Raw genomic sequence first — 15,028 nt, 5'->3', positions numbered from 1 at the left:
TAAGAGAGACATATCTTGTCTCATAAAAAAAAATTAACCACCTGGAATTTAAATCCTTTCATGTTCTTAAGAATTTGATAGCTAGATAGTGTTTGTGGAAGCATAAACCTTGAATTTAAATAAGGGTTCTTGCTTGATTACAGATCAACAAGCCTAGTCAACCGTCGGAGAATGGAACTCGATGAACAGCAGGTAGCCGCGGGCAGCGGTAAAGACACAGGTCTTGATGAATATATGCATGTGTATATACATTCAACAATTTATTTGTTTGTGTCTAATCATTTAATGACTACGCAAAGAAGTACAAATTTCAGAGAGAAATTTAAGCTGACTGACAGCAACTATTTCGTTTCCCTTGGGACTACTACAAGTTATCCCCCCTCCACAACACTGTCCCTGTGACACTTGAAGGCGAATCACAGACCCCAAGCAGGAACTGCTTTCCTGTACCCAAGAAAAAAAAGAACGAAGTTACCTTATAGATCCCGAGGGCCTTCGACAGATTGGGTCTTTCTGAGATTCCAGTGGAGGCCATCCTGGATGCTGCGCAAAAAGTCGTTTGTAGAATCAATCTGGCATGCTGTTGGAACAGGCCATGGTGCCATGCTGCACACAAGCGCATCGCCAGCTGCCAGCTGTTTCCTGTCCTTGCCATCAAATGAGGCCCAAGCAGGGCTTCTGCTGTTGAATGGAACTTGAACTCGTATTGTTACATGCTCAGGTAATATCAGAGGTCGAAATGACAAGGAATGTGGACAAATTGGTGTGAACAGAATTCCAGGGACCTGCAATTGCAGGAAATACATCAAATTTGTAATATCAATCACGCACGTTAAAGTGATAGCAATAATACTAATGTGAACAATCGAAGAGTACATTCACTTCCAAATGAAAACAACCACGCTCTTCATAGAAAAGGATAGCGTCAACTTTATACATGTCCATAGTAGGGGTGCAACTTCTCAGTGCTTGTTGGTTTACAAATTGATGTATTGAGCTCATAGTTTAATAATGGATTTTGTTTTTGTTTTGCAAATCAGCAAGGTCATGTCATTGAGAATGGGGGAAAAGCAGGCCAATCTATTCTAACTCAACCTGTTAGCCATAAAAAAACGCCTGCCGCGTTGCGAGAGACCCTGATTCAAATCTAATTGCTGATATAACTGTAGCTGAATAGTGTCTAATGCGATGATAAATGTATAGGGTTTTCAAGACCAAGCATGCAACTTTGAATCTTACTTGGCCATTCCAAGTGAAAATGCTGAAGCAAGAGCCGCATTCTAAGATCCTTTTTGATCAAATGTAACAACTACACATGAGTTGGCTATTTCTTGTATCTTTGAATCACCAACTACCTTCTTTCAATAACTTTATTTTCTTGCTAGTGCTACTCATCAAACCTGGTACCCTCATCTAAACTATGTGACTCTGCTAGGTGCGTTTTCTTGAAAGAATTTTACATCATATATAGAAAATAATCAGTATAGCTGCTTCTAAACATGCTGAAACACATAATCATATTATATTTATAATGGGAAACTTCCATGGAAAAAGAGAGCGCTTTTTCACACACACGGAACAAGTGCTTAAAGAAAGAAGTTATCACAATGTACCTGGGGATGAACCATTGATCCTCCAGCTCCCAATGAATATGCAGTGCTACCTGATGTAGTTGATAAAATTAATCCATCTCCTTGCACGCGTGTGACAAAAGAGTTGTCACAATAGCATTCCAAATTTGCAAGGAATGATGATATTCCACGGTCAATTGTAACCTCATTCAAAACAAGTATAGGCTCCTCAGTTTCATACTCATTTTTAGCTGCATCTCTAATAACATGGCATTGCATTCGGTGTCGTAATGTTATACTAATTGGACCTTTAAGGATTGAATCAAGGCAATCTCGGTACTGTTCGCTATCTAAAAAATAGTTAAAGAATAATTTCAAGTCAAGACATGGGAGGTACTGTATTAAGTAAATAAATGACTAAATAATAAGTAAATTCTGTCACATAGAAGTCAACAATTGTAATTGGTATTTTATGTCGTCAATTTCACTTTCAATTTAACAAAAGAACTTAATGAGTTAGCATGAAGGATACGGAATGGTGTCATAAAGCCAAGAGACCCCAAAGAAAATGATACAATTGGAGGAACTGGTCCTTTGAACATCGATGCTGCCTGCAAATAAAGAGAGGGGATGGTAACTGTACCATGCACGAATAGAAAAGGATTCCACAATCAACCTAAGAATGATGAACATCAAACTGAAATAACATACCCAAAGAACAGTACCATCCCCACCAAGAGTCACAACAAGGTCAACTTTTGTGTGCAGGCTCAAAATTTCCTTTTCTGCAAATCAATATTGCAAATTTATAAATAGTCAAATCCTGTGCATTATCAAGATATTAATGAAGAGCTAAAGGGAGAGAGTGAGATGTAATCTAAATTCCGTCTTCATGTTGAAGCTTGAATCATGCAAAAGAAGATAAAGCTTATTGCAGTTCTCTAGACTGTATATACATACTGATGCATAAACAAGAAAAAGGATTATCACATCATACTAGAATTGGACAGTCAGTAATCTCACATCAACTTGACCTCCAAATTCGAGCAGGATGTTTTTGTAACCATCATTAAAAATGGAAGACACAAAATATCTAGCACAGGATGCAAGGGATTCTCAAATAGAAAATGAAACAGACCATGATCTGACACGGTGCTTACAGTTTTACCATACAGGCTTTATGCATATTGATGCATCAGATGAAAAGAATTGTTAGAGGTTTTAAGTTGGACTAAAGACCATAAAAGAGAAGCATCTAACTTCAACCCTTCTGAATGTAAAGGTGGGCACTTAAGATAACTCTTACAAAATAACTAAAAGCATGTAAATTTCAAAATTTGCTTCAAAAATGTGATTGCATTGGAAGTAAATATGATCCATGGCTAGCAAACTATGTTTCTTACAGTAATCAGATGTTTGCCTCTTAATTTCTTTTTTGAAAGAACACCCTTGTCCATGTAAAAAGGAAAAGGATAAATGTTTAGTAGCTCACCATCTTTCCAAGTTTGCACAAAGTTGAAGTAAGATGATTCTGATAGAAGTTCACCCATCACACGTGGTTCTACATAAATGTTTAATTTTTTATGCTCTTTCATCCATCTGGAATGGAAATCAAACTTTAAGATAAATAGCAATATTTAATAAATGGCATGCAACCAATTTAAAATATGGTCCGGACAAATTTAGCAACCCTCAAGGAAAGATGAATGAAAAGAGGCAAAGTAGAGAGACCACACTAAGAACTAACGAAACCATTTCCAGAGGAAATCTCATCAGTACCTGATCATATCTGCACATAGAATCTGAACAGAGGTTGAATTTGGTTTGGTCATAACTAGCACAGTCTGTGGGTTGGATTCCCACTTCAAAGAAATCTGAAAGGAAAATGAGATTTTTCTTAGGCACATACACATATTAGATGCCCTTGTAAACTGTTTAGTGGGAGAAACAGAGCTCTAAGAGTTTCTCAAAGGAAAAGCAATACAAATGAACAGGTATATATGTAAATTTGCTTATGATATGAAGGGAAAAAATTCTAGCTACTGTTGACAGAGCATGACTCAATACCTGTTTGCTGCTGCGCCCTGCAGCTGTTATATTTCCTCTTTCAAAAGAGACAATATCATGTTTGTGTTGATCACTAATGTCACCTTTACACCACCATGAAAGCTTGAAAGATGCCTGTCTCAGGATTCAAATTTAAATCTAATTTGTCAAAACATGAATAATATCCAGATTCACCAGCACAATTTCAATGTTGGGTTCGCTAACTTCCTTGGACTTAAATTGTGTCAATTCATTTAAATGATCACAAAAATCACAAGCAAAAAACAAAAAAAAAGCAACAGTACTAGCAAAGCTTATGAAGAGTACTTTCTAGGTTCTAAGAGAACATCAACAGATGGTATAGTATTACCAGGACTAGCTGGTTCCCATCCAAACATGTGATGCTGTGAACCTAGTGTGCAATTAAACAAGTAGTTAAAACAAACTAAACAGCGTATCAGCCAGGGCCACAACAAGAAAATTACCTTTCTCATCATTTTGTTTTGAACTGCTTTGGCATGGGAGTCAGTCTCTCCATCATGAAGAATTTCATGAGAGCAAAGCCCATTTGTACAGCAATTTTCAGATTGTTCATTTGCTTCATTTCTCAGCATGGTTTGGTTAGTTGAGTTTTCCATCTGCTGAGCATTAATATCACCATTACACTCCCCTGGTGACTTTCCTGTAATACAAGTCATCAAAGCTGTTCCTTCAGAAGTGGGCAAAATCAGACATTGAAACACTCAGAACATGGTGTAATATTTAATGGACAAAAAAACTTGAAATAAGACCCAACTTAATTCAGCACCATCAGACACACAAAAACCAAACAATCAAGCATTTCTCCACATGAGGAATTACACAGATTTCAGCTTCAATGAGCACGGCATGCATCTAACAACAACAGATCTAACATAGAGCCACTTGTATGATTTTATTTTATTTTTTTTCAAAAAAAACACAAACAGTAAGCAACTAAAAAAAAAAAGGATTCATGGTAACAAAGAAATATAGATATGCAACTATAAAGCAAGCAGCAAAATGAGAAAGTTATGATTTACCATTTTTACAAGTTAACTACTATAAAATGGTGGATGCAATGTTTGGGCATCAAAATAATAAATCTTTTTTGAACATCATTGTGGAAATCAGTCTCAAAATCAGTTAAGATCTTAGAGAAATCTTAGTATATATGGTTTAGGAAACAGAATCTGATATTAACTATTCAGATTCTCTAGATTATTGCTTTCTAGTTTAGTGTAGAATACTTTCCTATCTAGGATTTATTTCTTGTTTTGAGGGTTAGTAGGTTAGCTTCTCTTCCCTATTTATTGTACAAACATACGGCTGTTAAGATGAAAGAAAAGAGAAAGACTTCTCTCAAAATTCTTCATGGTATCAGAGCCTACTCTTGAACCCTAATCTGCTTCTCTAAGACATGGCAGCAGCAGGACAAAGCTCTCTCTCTGAGGTGACCTCACAGCCAGGAACAACCTCATCTGTTAGCCTTTCAGGAGGCACTGAAGGCACATCACACCAAATCACAGGACACAAACTCAATGGATACAATTATCTTCAGTGGTCATCATCAGTCATGATGTTTATTTGTGGAAAGGGCAGAGATGACTACCTCACAGGGGATATCATCATACCAGAAAGGAATGATCCCATGTTTCGAACATGGAAGACTGAAAATCATATGGTAATGTCATGGCTGATCAATTCAATGACCAATGAAATTGGCGAAAACTTTCTGCTATATGGAACAGCAAAGGAAATCTGGGAAGCAGCAAGAGAAACCTACTCAAGTTCTGAAAATACATCAGAACTATTTGAGATTGAGGCAGTGTTACATGATCTACGCCAAGGAGAACTTTCTATCACTCAATTCTTTCAACACTCTCTGCCGTCATTGGCAGCACCTAGATATGTTTGAAACTCACAGCTGGAATTGCCCTGAAGACACAGTCTTATATAGAAGAATTGTAGAGCAGAAAAGAACTTTCAAATTTCTTCTCGGGCTCAACAAGAATCTTGATGAAGTCAGAGGAAGAATAATGGGAACCAAACCTCTTCCAAATCTCAGAGAAGCATTCTCTGAGGTTAGACGTGAAGAAAGTAGAAAGAAAGTAATGATGGACCTCACAACTCAGCTCATATAATGGAAGGATCTGCACTTGCTGCTTCGAGGCTATTCAAACAGCAACTATGATAATCGACAGAGGAAAGGAAGACCCTGGTGTGATCACTGCAACAAACCAGGACATGTCAAGGAAAAACTGCTGGAAGATTCATGGCAAACCTGCTGATTGGAAACCATCAAAATCAATAAATGACAAAGACAGACGTGCCAACAATGTATATTCAGACAACAACCGAGATAAGAACACCATTCTGCCAACAGAAACAAGTCCTTTCAGCAAGGAACAGCTTGAGATCTTACAGCAACTCTTCAGTCAGAATTCACTGTCTCAACCAAGTATGTCAGCCTCTGGTTCTGGATCTGGACTGTTAGCACAAAAAGGTAACTTTTCAACAGCCCTTACTGTTAGTAAAGAAAACACTCAAGCCCTTGGATCATCGACTCTGGAGCGTCAGACCATATGACAGGAGATGCCACTCTTCTTAATGAATACAATCAGTGCACTAATAACTCTACAGTCCGTATAGCTGATGGGTCTTCCTCCCAAGTTAAGGGAATAGGCCTGAGCAGACTCTCAAGGGACATGATCCTAAACTCTATCCTCCATGTCCCTAACCTAGACTGCAACCTACTCTCAATCAGCAAATTGACTCGTGATCTAAATTGTGTTGCTAAATTCTTTCCTCATTTGTGTAATATTTCAGGATCTGGATACGGGGAAGAAGATTGGCAGTGCTAAGATGTGTTCTGGGCTCTATCTCCTCAAAAGTGAGATTCCTCTAAGAAGGCAAACTCAAAACAGAAGCTATATATCATTCAAGGGTCAGTCAGCTTTAAATTTTCATGTCAATAAAGATAGTGATGTTCTGTTATGGCACTATCGCCTTGGTCATCCAAACTTCATGTACCTTGAAAGGCTGTTTCCCTCTTTCTTTTCCAATAAAAGCTCACAATCCTTCAAATGTGAAATATGTCAACTCTCTAAACATGTTCGCAGTAGTTATCCCACCATTTCATATAAACCATCACATCCATTTGCAATGATTCATAGTGATGTATGGGGACCCTCAAAAGTGCACAATATAACTGGAACTCGGTGGTTTGTCTCCTTTGTTGATGATCACACTAGATTGACTTGGCTATTCCTTATGAAAGAAAAATCTGAAGTCAAGTCAGATTTTCCAAAACTTCCATTCCATGATACAAACCCAATTCCAGACTAAAATCCAAATCCTAAAAACTGATAATGCCAAAGAATATTTCAATTCTAGCCTTAATACCTTTTGTCTAAATCAAGGCATTATCCATATAAGCTCTTGTGTTAACACCCCACAACAAAATGGAGTAGCTGAAAGGAAGAATAGACATCTGTTGGAAGTTGCTAGATCCCTTATGCTCTCTACTCATGTGCCAAAACAATTCTGGGGAGAAGCTGTACTCACAGCAACCTATCTCATCAACAGAATGCCTTCCAGAGTTCTAAACTTCAAACTCCTAGCCAAGTCCTTCTACAAGCCTTTCCACATACCAAACTACTCTCTTCCTTAGACCCGAAAGTATTTGGCTGCTCAGTGTTTGTCCATATACACCATAGAGGAAAATTAGACCCTACATCTCTCAAATGTATTTTTATAGGATACTCTCCACACCAAAAGGGTTATAAATGTTATTCTCCTACCTACAAAAAGGTCTATACCTCTATGGATGTCACATTTTTTGAACACCAAGCATACTATCCCAAGTCTGATCTTCAGGGGGCAACCATGAGAGAATATCAGAATTGGGATATACAATCTGATCATGTAATTAACCTAGGAGACAACCAACAGAGTCTTGTCCAAAGTCATTCCACAATGAGTTCTCCTACTTTGAGTCCTCACACTACACCTCCAGTCTCAATCCAATCAGTCCCAGCACCACCAGCCTCAGTCCAATCTCCTGACCAGATTCATCCTACACCAAAACAGATCACAAATCATGAGCTTCTTACCTACTCTAGAAGGAAAAACTTGGAAAGGAGATAGAGCACACAATACCTCTTGCACATGACCAAGATTCAGAACCAAGTCCAGATTCTGCCCCAATATACTCAGGTATGGAAAACTTCTGACTGTGAGAATACTGCCTCTGTTATTGATGATTCAAATATTTCCAATTGCTTTGAGAAAGGGTGTTAGATCATGCACAAGTCATCCCATCAGCAAATTTGTTTCATATGAAGGGTTATCACCAACCTATCATGCATTTGTTTCAGCCATTGACAGTGTACAAGATTCCTAAGTCTATTGAAGAAGCTCTCAAAGATTCAGGGTGGAAAAAGGCAGTGAGTGATGAAATCAGTGCCTTAAACAAGAATAGAACTTGGGAAATTTCTGAACTTCCACCTGGAAAGAAGCCAGTTGGGTGTAAATGGTTATTTACTATCAAACATAAGGCTGATGGGAGTATTGAAAGGTTAAAAGCTCGTCTGGTTGCAAAAGGGTATACTCAGTCCTATGGAATAGACTATCAAGAAACATTTGCTCCGGTGGCCAAACTTAATACAATCAGAGTACTTCTGTCCCTAGCAGCTAACCAAGACTGGCCACTACATCAACTAGACATCAAAAATGCTTTCCTTAATGGAGACTTGGAAGAAGAAGTATACATGGATATTCCTCCAGGACTAGAAACATCCTCCAACCTCAACAGAGTATGCAGACTGAAAAAATCACTATATGGACTCAAGCAATCACCTCGGGCATGGTTTGACAGGTTTACAAAGACAGTAGCACAGTATGGATATTCCCAATGCCAAGCAGACCACACACTGTTTGTAAAAACCTCTCCAGAAAAGAAAATAGCAATCCTAATAGTATATGTGGATGACATCATCTTAACTGGGGATTATGAGGAAGAACTGGTGAGATTGAAGAAACTGTTAGCCAAGGAATTTGAGATCAAAGACCTTGGGTATCTCAAATACTTCCTTGGCATGGAAGTGGCACGATCAAGGAAAGGTATATATGTTTCTCAACGAAAATATGTCTTGGATCTACTACAAGAAACAGGAATGCTTGGATGCAAACCTGCAGACACTCCAATGGATTCAACAAAGAAGATAGGAGCAGAAAATGATAGTATACCAGTGGATAGGGGGAGATATCAAAGACTTGTGGGTCGACTCATCTATCTCTCACATACCAGACCTGATATTGGCTTTTCTGTCAGTTTTGTAAGCCAATTCATGAACAACCCGACAGAAGATCATATGGCAAGCAGTTAATAGAATCTTGAGGTACCTGAAAATGACTCCTGGTAGAGGCCTTCTATACAAGAAATGTGACAACAAAAAAATATTGAAATCTACACAGATGCAGACTGGGCAGGAAACATTATAGATAGGAGATCTACTTCTGGATATTGCTCCTATGTTTGGGGAAATCTAGTAACTTGGAGAAGCAAGAAACAACATGTGGTATCTAGAAGCAGTGCAGAATCTGAACTGAGAGCTCTAGCTCTTGGTATTTGTGAAGGGATGTGGATACTTAGATTACTTAAGGAACTTGGCATGGAATCATTGACACCTATACAGCTGCATTGTGATAATCAAGCAGCCATAAGCATAGCAAAGAATCCAGTTCATCATGACAGGACAAAGCACATTGAAATAGATCGACACTTCATCACAGAAAAGATTGAGAAGAACATTGTTCACCTTATTTACACTCCAACAAAAATCTCAGATTGCAGACATCCTCACCAAAGCTCTACCAAGAACTAATTTTGAAGAATTGAGTCACAAGCTGGGCATGTATAACATATACAACCCAGCTTGAGGGGGAGTGTGGAAATCAGTCTCAAAATCAGTTAAGATCTTAGAGAAATCTTAGTATATATATGGTTTAGGAAACAGAATCTGATATTAACTATTCAGATTCTCTAGATTATTGCTTTCTAGTTTAGTGTAGAATACTTTCCTATCTAGGATTTATTTCTTGTTTTGAGGGTTAGTAGGTTAGCTTCTCTTCCCTATTTATTGTACAAACATACGGCTGTTAAGATGAAAGAAAAGAGAAAGACTTCTCTCAAAATTCTTCAATCATATAATAAACAAATACAGCATGTGATAAGAGGACATAGTATATTTAATGGAAGCAGTAAGAGTCTTGAGGGAATCTTTAATGGCTAAAACCCCACAGAAAGGATTTTGAAGACCAAATGACAAAGTTATTGATGGACATGTACAATACAAGAAGATTAATGCTAAACACGAAGAAAATATGACAGGAAAAATCTTCAAGCATACACATGAACGGATGAATTTGTGGGACCTAAGACCTCTAAGCAGGTCCCACTTTAAGATTGTGATCCAACAGCTCATATAAGTTTTCTCTTATCATATTTTCTTGTTATTTAGCTTTACTCATACAAGAAAGCATAAAATAAAGGCCCCTCGTTCAGCAATGAAATCATTTAAAGTCTTCAAGTGCAAAGACACAAATCTTAAATTTAAGGAATATGCAGGGAATTGGTACTATTTTTGGATTAAACTTCCTCTGCCTTTGTATTTATGAGATTGGTAATAGATATCCATCCATCAAATTTAAGAAAGAAATGTATATTTAAATGAGATAACTTACCTAATTAGAGCACAGAAGCTAAACACACGATTCAACATGAAAGAGACCAATAAACCAAGACTAGATTAAGTATGTGCTCTGTACTATTAATTGCAGGAAGTACAAAATAAAACTAGCAATAGAATAATCACAAGGATTTTCAAACTGCCTAACATGCAAAACTAATTTGCTCAGAATGGAGGTTTGGAATGATTGGCTGAGAAGGGAGCTCATCTGGAAGGACCTAGACATTGTTGACCGTTTTTAGTGTGCTTGAACACAACTATGAGTCAATACACATGGCGCCTTACCATCCACCTCAAAGTGAACAATGGGTCACATCTCATTGGCACAATGTCACATTCTCGTGTTAATAATCCCTCTATATGCCTCATGCAAGGATGAAAATAAAACTTTCTACAAGCAGCAAAATAAGAAAGAAACTGATATTCAGAGGATCTACCATCATTGTGTTAGTGAAAATGGATAGCTATATGGAACTTACAAAAAGACCGCTAAAGAGAAGATGTAGAGAGAACATCAATTATATCAACTTAGGGGCTACATGCTATTAAAATTCTTCAAGCAAGCACACCCATTTAGATAACCCTGAAGTTCAATGTTAGGAAATGTTCTAGAATTCATTATTCGATGATTTATTGTAAGTGCTATCCCATTTCACTCTTTTTACCTTTCAGTACCCCACACAAAGATCAATACTAGCCATACACTCTAGTTTTGAACAACCAGACAAAGGCATGGAAGTATGCTTGTAAAGGAAGAGAGACTTTTCAACCTTGGTCAATGGTAATTTATCTTATATAATAGTAGATCAAGGAAAGAAGGAAATCGCTTATTAGGCAGTATAATCGTTATTCCTTAATTTGAGTTGCCCTATCTAATACACTTCAATTGTGAGTTTCTACATTTCAACTTTCCTTTTTATTTCATGGTTTTCTAGTTCTTGTCACCCATGGAGGTTTCCTTCATAGTTTTTCTATCTTCACTTTTCTTCACTAAGAAAACATGAATGCCATGAGTAAACCCATGATTTTACCTTAACCCAAGAGATGCCATTTGGCTCCAAAGCCACTTGCAATGAATTCCTTCCAAAAAAACAAACTCACAAAGATATGCTCATAAGATATTGGCAATACATTTCTTATCAGAATGCTTGATATACACAAAACATGCACACAAGTGTGCATGCTCACATATGAACCCACATGATCATAGACAGACCTTCATGCAAAAAATATTTTGTTAAATTGCCTTCTTGTTAGTGGGTTAAAAGATAAAGACATCATACGAAGTACATTAGTGTTCAATGGCGTGCACAATAACATCATATGAATTTTGTATGCACGAGGTGGATTTCAATCATGTCATTATCAACAATAAACAGTGTCCCTCTTCTTTTCCAATTACAGGCCTCATGGTCAAGGATGCTTGTTGACAACAAGAAATCTACATTGTCAGGCCCCATGGTTGAGGATGCTTGTTGACAATAAGAAATCTACATTGCCAATGAATGATAAATCCAAATAATCATCATAATAAGATCTACAGAATATATCAGAACAAGTTGCTTTTAACAACAACCAAAAAAATAGCAGTTTTGAACTGGGAGGGGTTGAATACTGGAGAAATCAGAAGACTACCCCATAGGCTCTCACATATCAACCATCTATACGAGAAACTAAAATATGTACGTACCAATTAAAATAAATCAGGATAACGAATAACAGCTCATCCACAGTTGCGGCATTGATACACTCTCCATATTCATGGGAAAATGCATTTTTTTACGAAGGAAGCTATAATTGATGAAACAATTATGAAAGGTAACAATTCTCTATATTGATGAAATAATTCTTAGAACTTATTTTTATAATGAATGCAAGACCACAATACTTATTTTTATAACCAATAGAAAAAAAATCACAGGATAAGGGCATCCTAGGGAGGAGATGAAAAGTTTGAAACAATAGAGAACCATACAAATTACAAAGGATAGACTGCACGCAGTCAGGGCTACTAATTACTGATTCGGTAGTACAAGATTGTCTATTGATACCAGCAGAAAGCTGCCAAAGGAAGTTCAGAAATCAAAGGAATTTGACATGAAGCTTGCAAAATATTAAGCAATAAAAGTCGCACCAAACAGAGAAATGAATTTTAGAAAGTGATTTTTGTGGGAGAATTAAAATGATTCAGATAGGCCTCATTGAACTGTTTTTTTCCCCCCTATAAAATTACTGGCTTGCAACATCAAAGACAAATGTGAGATATGCATGAATGAAACTCATATGCTTCTATTTATGCATGTTGTTTCATCATCAGAGAAACCTTTGTGCTCTAGCTGTTGATTCTGTGCCCTTTCCAGTTCAAATCTACGTTTCCATTCAGCGGCCTCAGCTTGAGCAAAAGCCTTTCCTTCGGCAGCTTGTTTTAATGCCTTGGCAACAGCTAATTGTAAAATTGCACATTAGATGGGTGCTCACAGAAAATAATAGTTCCAGAAAAGAAAGGTGCAGGTCCAAAAAGTCAAGGGAAAGCATACTTCTAAGAGCCTCTGAGAACTCTATGAGATGGTCATCAGTGTGTTGGATTGGAGTCTGTTGAAGAAGCTCCTGCACTGCCTTCTCAGAATGGAAAAGGGTAAGTGAATCACTAAATTTATTGTCAGGCGAACACGGCAAACTTGCCTCTCCATTTCCAAGAGGATCCTATCAGAAAGGAGGGATCAACTTGATTTAATTGGGGTGATGCAACTAGAAAGCAGAATGTTGAGCACAGTTAATGGAAAGAGGAGTTAATAAAAAGCATTTCCTTTATGCCGGTTTGAGCAGGACTAAAAGAATTTCAAACATACCTACTCATTATATCCTCGGTTACTTCCAATTGTGAATGCATCAACAGAGCATATTCAGTCTTTGAATGCATTATGAACACAACTTATAACGGTCAAATTGTTCAACGACATACCAAATTCGAAAGTCAAAACTTGGAAAGGCAAGGCCACCAATTTGACATTTTGAATCATTAATTACAAGAACTACAGTGGTAAGGTTTAGGAAGTCCAGTCATTCGAGATTATATGATTAAAGACGCATCATAACATGATTAAAACAAAAAAAAAAAAATTGGGATATGATGATAGATGTAATGTAATAACTCAACAGGAAAAGAACAGAATTCCCTTTCTAGCTTTTTTCACAAGGGAAAGCACTGACATTTCTCCAAACAATATGGAATTCCATGCACAAAAACCCAATTTGTCTCTAAATTACAGTTGTGAATGATAACACTAACACATCTCTACTAATGTTGGTCCATCACTACACACAAACACACACCCAAAATCCAGGCAACTGCTTAGCTTTCAAGTAAGAAAACACTACCAGATTGAGCTTGTGCTACAATTCACAGGGAGTGCAAAAAGAAAGAGAAAAAAGAAAATTCAAGATTTACAAGAGAGATCCAAACACAGACTGTCAATAATAATGAAAAGTCAACCAACAGAGAAAAAGAAATCAAAGATGATAGTAATTATTATCCAGTATAGACTTTATATGTATTTAATCATTAATTAATACAGTGGAGGTAGAGAAGGAAAGAGAGAAGCAGAATTAATTACAGTGGAATTGAGCTTGCTAGTAGTCATAATAATTAGTGGAGATGAAGAAGAGAGACAGACAGTGACGGAAAGAAAGGGATCTTCTCCTCTTCTCTTCTCTTCTAAGAAGAAAGAAGCCGGTACGACAAGTCAGCGCAGGGCATCACAGGAACAGAATTGTCATTTATCAGAGAGGCAGACAGAGACGAAGCGCGAGTAGCTGCTGCAACTCATGTCCTCATGTCTATGGCTACGAGAGAGATGAGAGAAGAGAGATATTCTCTATCTGATTATGACTCCACAAACACACCCATTCATTAACTACTAATATAGAGAGAGAGAGAGAGAGATATTTGGTGCAACGCGTGTCAACTAAGAAGACCATCTCTATGTCTCAGAAGGGCTTACTTCTTTCTTTCTTTTTCTTTTCTTCGGTGCAAATTTGGGGTGAGGTTTGTTTTAGCGGTTTTCTCTTCTCTTCTTCTTCTTCTTCTTCTTCTTTTTTAAAAAATTTTTTCATGAATATTCAGACTAGCTTCACCGGCATCTCAACTAAATTCCTGAAATTCTAAGCAATGCTCTCTTTTCTACAAGTAGGGAGTAGGATATCAGACTCAGGGCCTATCTGTAAAATCTTATTTAATATTGTAATTGATGTTATTTTTTAAAATATTTTTTATTTTAAAATATATAAAATATTATGTTTTTTTTAATATTTTAAAATTTATTTTCGATATCAGAACATCAAAATAATTTAAAAATACTAAAAAAAATTAATTTAAAACAGATAAAAAATAAAAATAAAAAATCAAGTTTTTAAAAAAATGTTCTTGAAATGGAAAAAACAAACGGGCTCTAAATATAATAAAAATTATTTTTTAAAAATATTTTTCACTTGAAAAATTTATTAAAATAAAATATTTTTTATTTTTAAAATTTTATTTTTGGTCTTAAAATCTTAAAATTATCCAAAAACATTCAAAAATTTTAATTTAAAGTTTAAAAAATCCAAAAATTTTAAAAAAAACGGTTAGACCAAAATGTTAAA

At 36.6% G+C, this 15,028-nt stretch overlaps 1 protein-coding gene and 1 long non-coding RNA gene across 5 annotated transcripts; both read right to left on the bottom strand.

Annotated features, from left to right (window-relative positions):
* Window positions 1-193: 193 nt before the first annotated feature.
* On the bottom strand, window positions 194-14,481 carry LOC118032886 (NAD(H) kinase 1). Of its 4 annotated transcripts, XM_035037671.2 has the most exons (12): window positions 14,002-14,481; window positions 12,925-13,090; window positions 12,711-12,830; window positions 4,103-4,299; window positions 3,988-4,029; window positions 3,639-3,752; window positions 3,351-3,445; window positions 3,064-3,170; window positions 2,283-2,356; window positions 2,104-2,182; window positions 1,614-1,921; window positions 194-785 (listed from the first exon to the last, which is right to left on the bottom strand). In XM_035037671.2, exons 1-12 carry the CDS (start codon window positions 14,026-14,028, stop codon window positions 477-479), a joined length of 1,638 nt encoding a protein of 545 aa, XP_034893562.1. In that variant the 5' UTR covers window positions 14,029-14,481; the 3' UTR covers window positions 194-476. The 4 variants fall into 4 exon arrangements, with proteins under 4 accessions (XP_034893562.1, XP_034893564.1, XP_034893565.1 ...); XM_035037673.2 differs by lacking the exon at window positions 3,988-4,029 and having other exon boundaries at window positions 14,002-14,479; XM_035037674.2 differs by lacking the exons at window positions 12,711-12,830; window positions 12,925-13,090.
* LOC140955898 (uncharacterized) lies at window positions 7,374-8,023 on the bottom strand. Its single transcript, XR_012170627.1, has 2 exons — window positions 7,797-8,023; window positions 7,374-7,713 (listed from the first exon to the last, which is right to left on the bottom strand). It is a non-coding gene; the product is annotated as an uncharacterized lncRNA (long non-coding RNA).
* Window positions 14,482-15,028: the final 547 nt, after the last annotated feature.

Source organism: Populus alba, chromosome 1 (genome assembly GCF_005239225.2).
Source record: "Populus alba chromosome 1, ASM523922v2, whole genome shotgun sequence".
In the NCBI taxonomy this organism is placed as follows: domain Eukaryota; kingdom Viridiplantae; phylum Streptophyta; class Magnoliopsida; order Malpighiales; family Salicaceae; genus Populus; species Populus alba.
This window is presented reverse-complemented; position numbering and strand designations above follow the sequence as displayed.

Bases quoted from the DNA above. Each gene is read 5' to 3' on its own strand.
- LOC118032886 (XM_035037671.2), bottom strand. From the start codon at position 14,028: ATGACTACTAGCAAGCTCAATTCCACT. The intron at 12,831-12,924 runs GTATGCTTTCCC...TTTTACAATTAG, and splicing joins GTTCTCAGAGGCTCTTAGAA to CTGTTGCCAAGGCATTAAAA. The intron at 3,753-3,987 runs GTAATACTATAC...ATCCTGAGACAG, and splicing joins ATGGGAACCAGCTAGTCCTG to GCATCTTTCAAGCTTTCATG.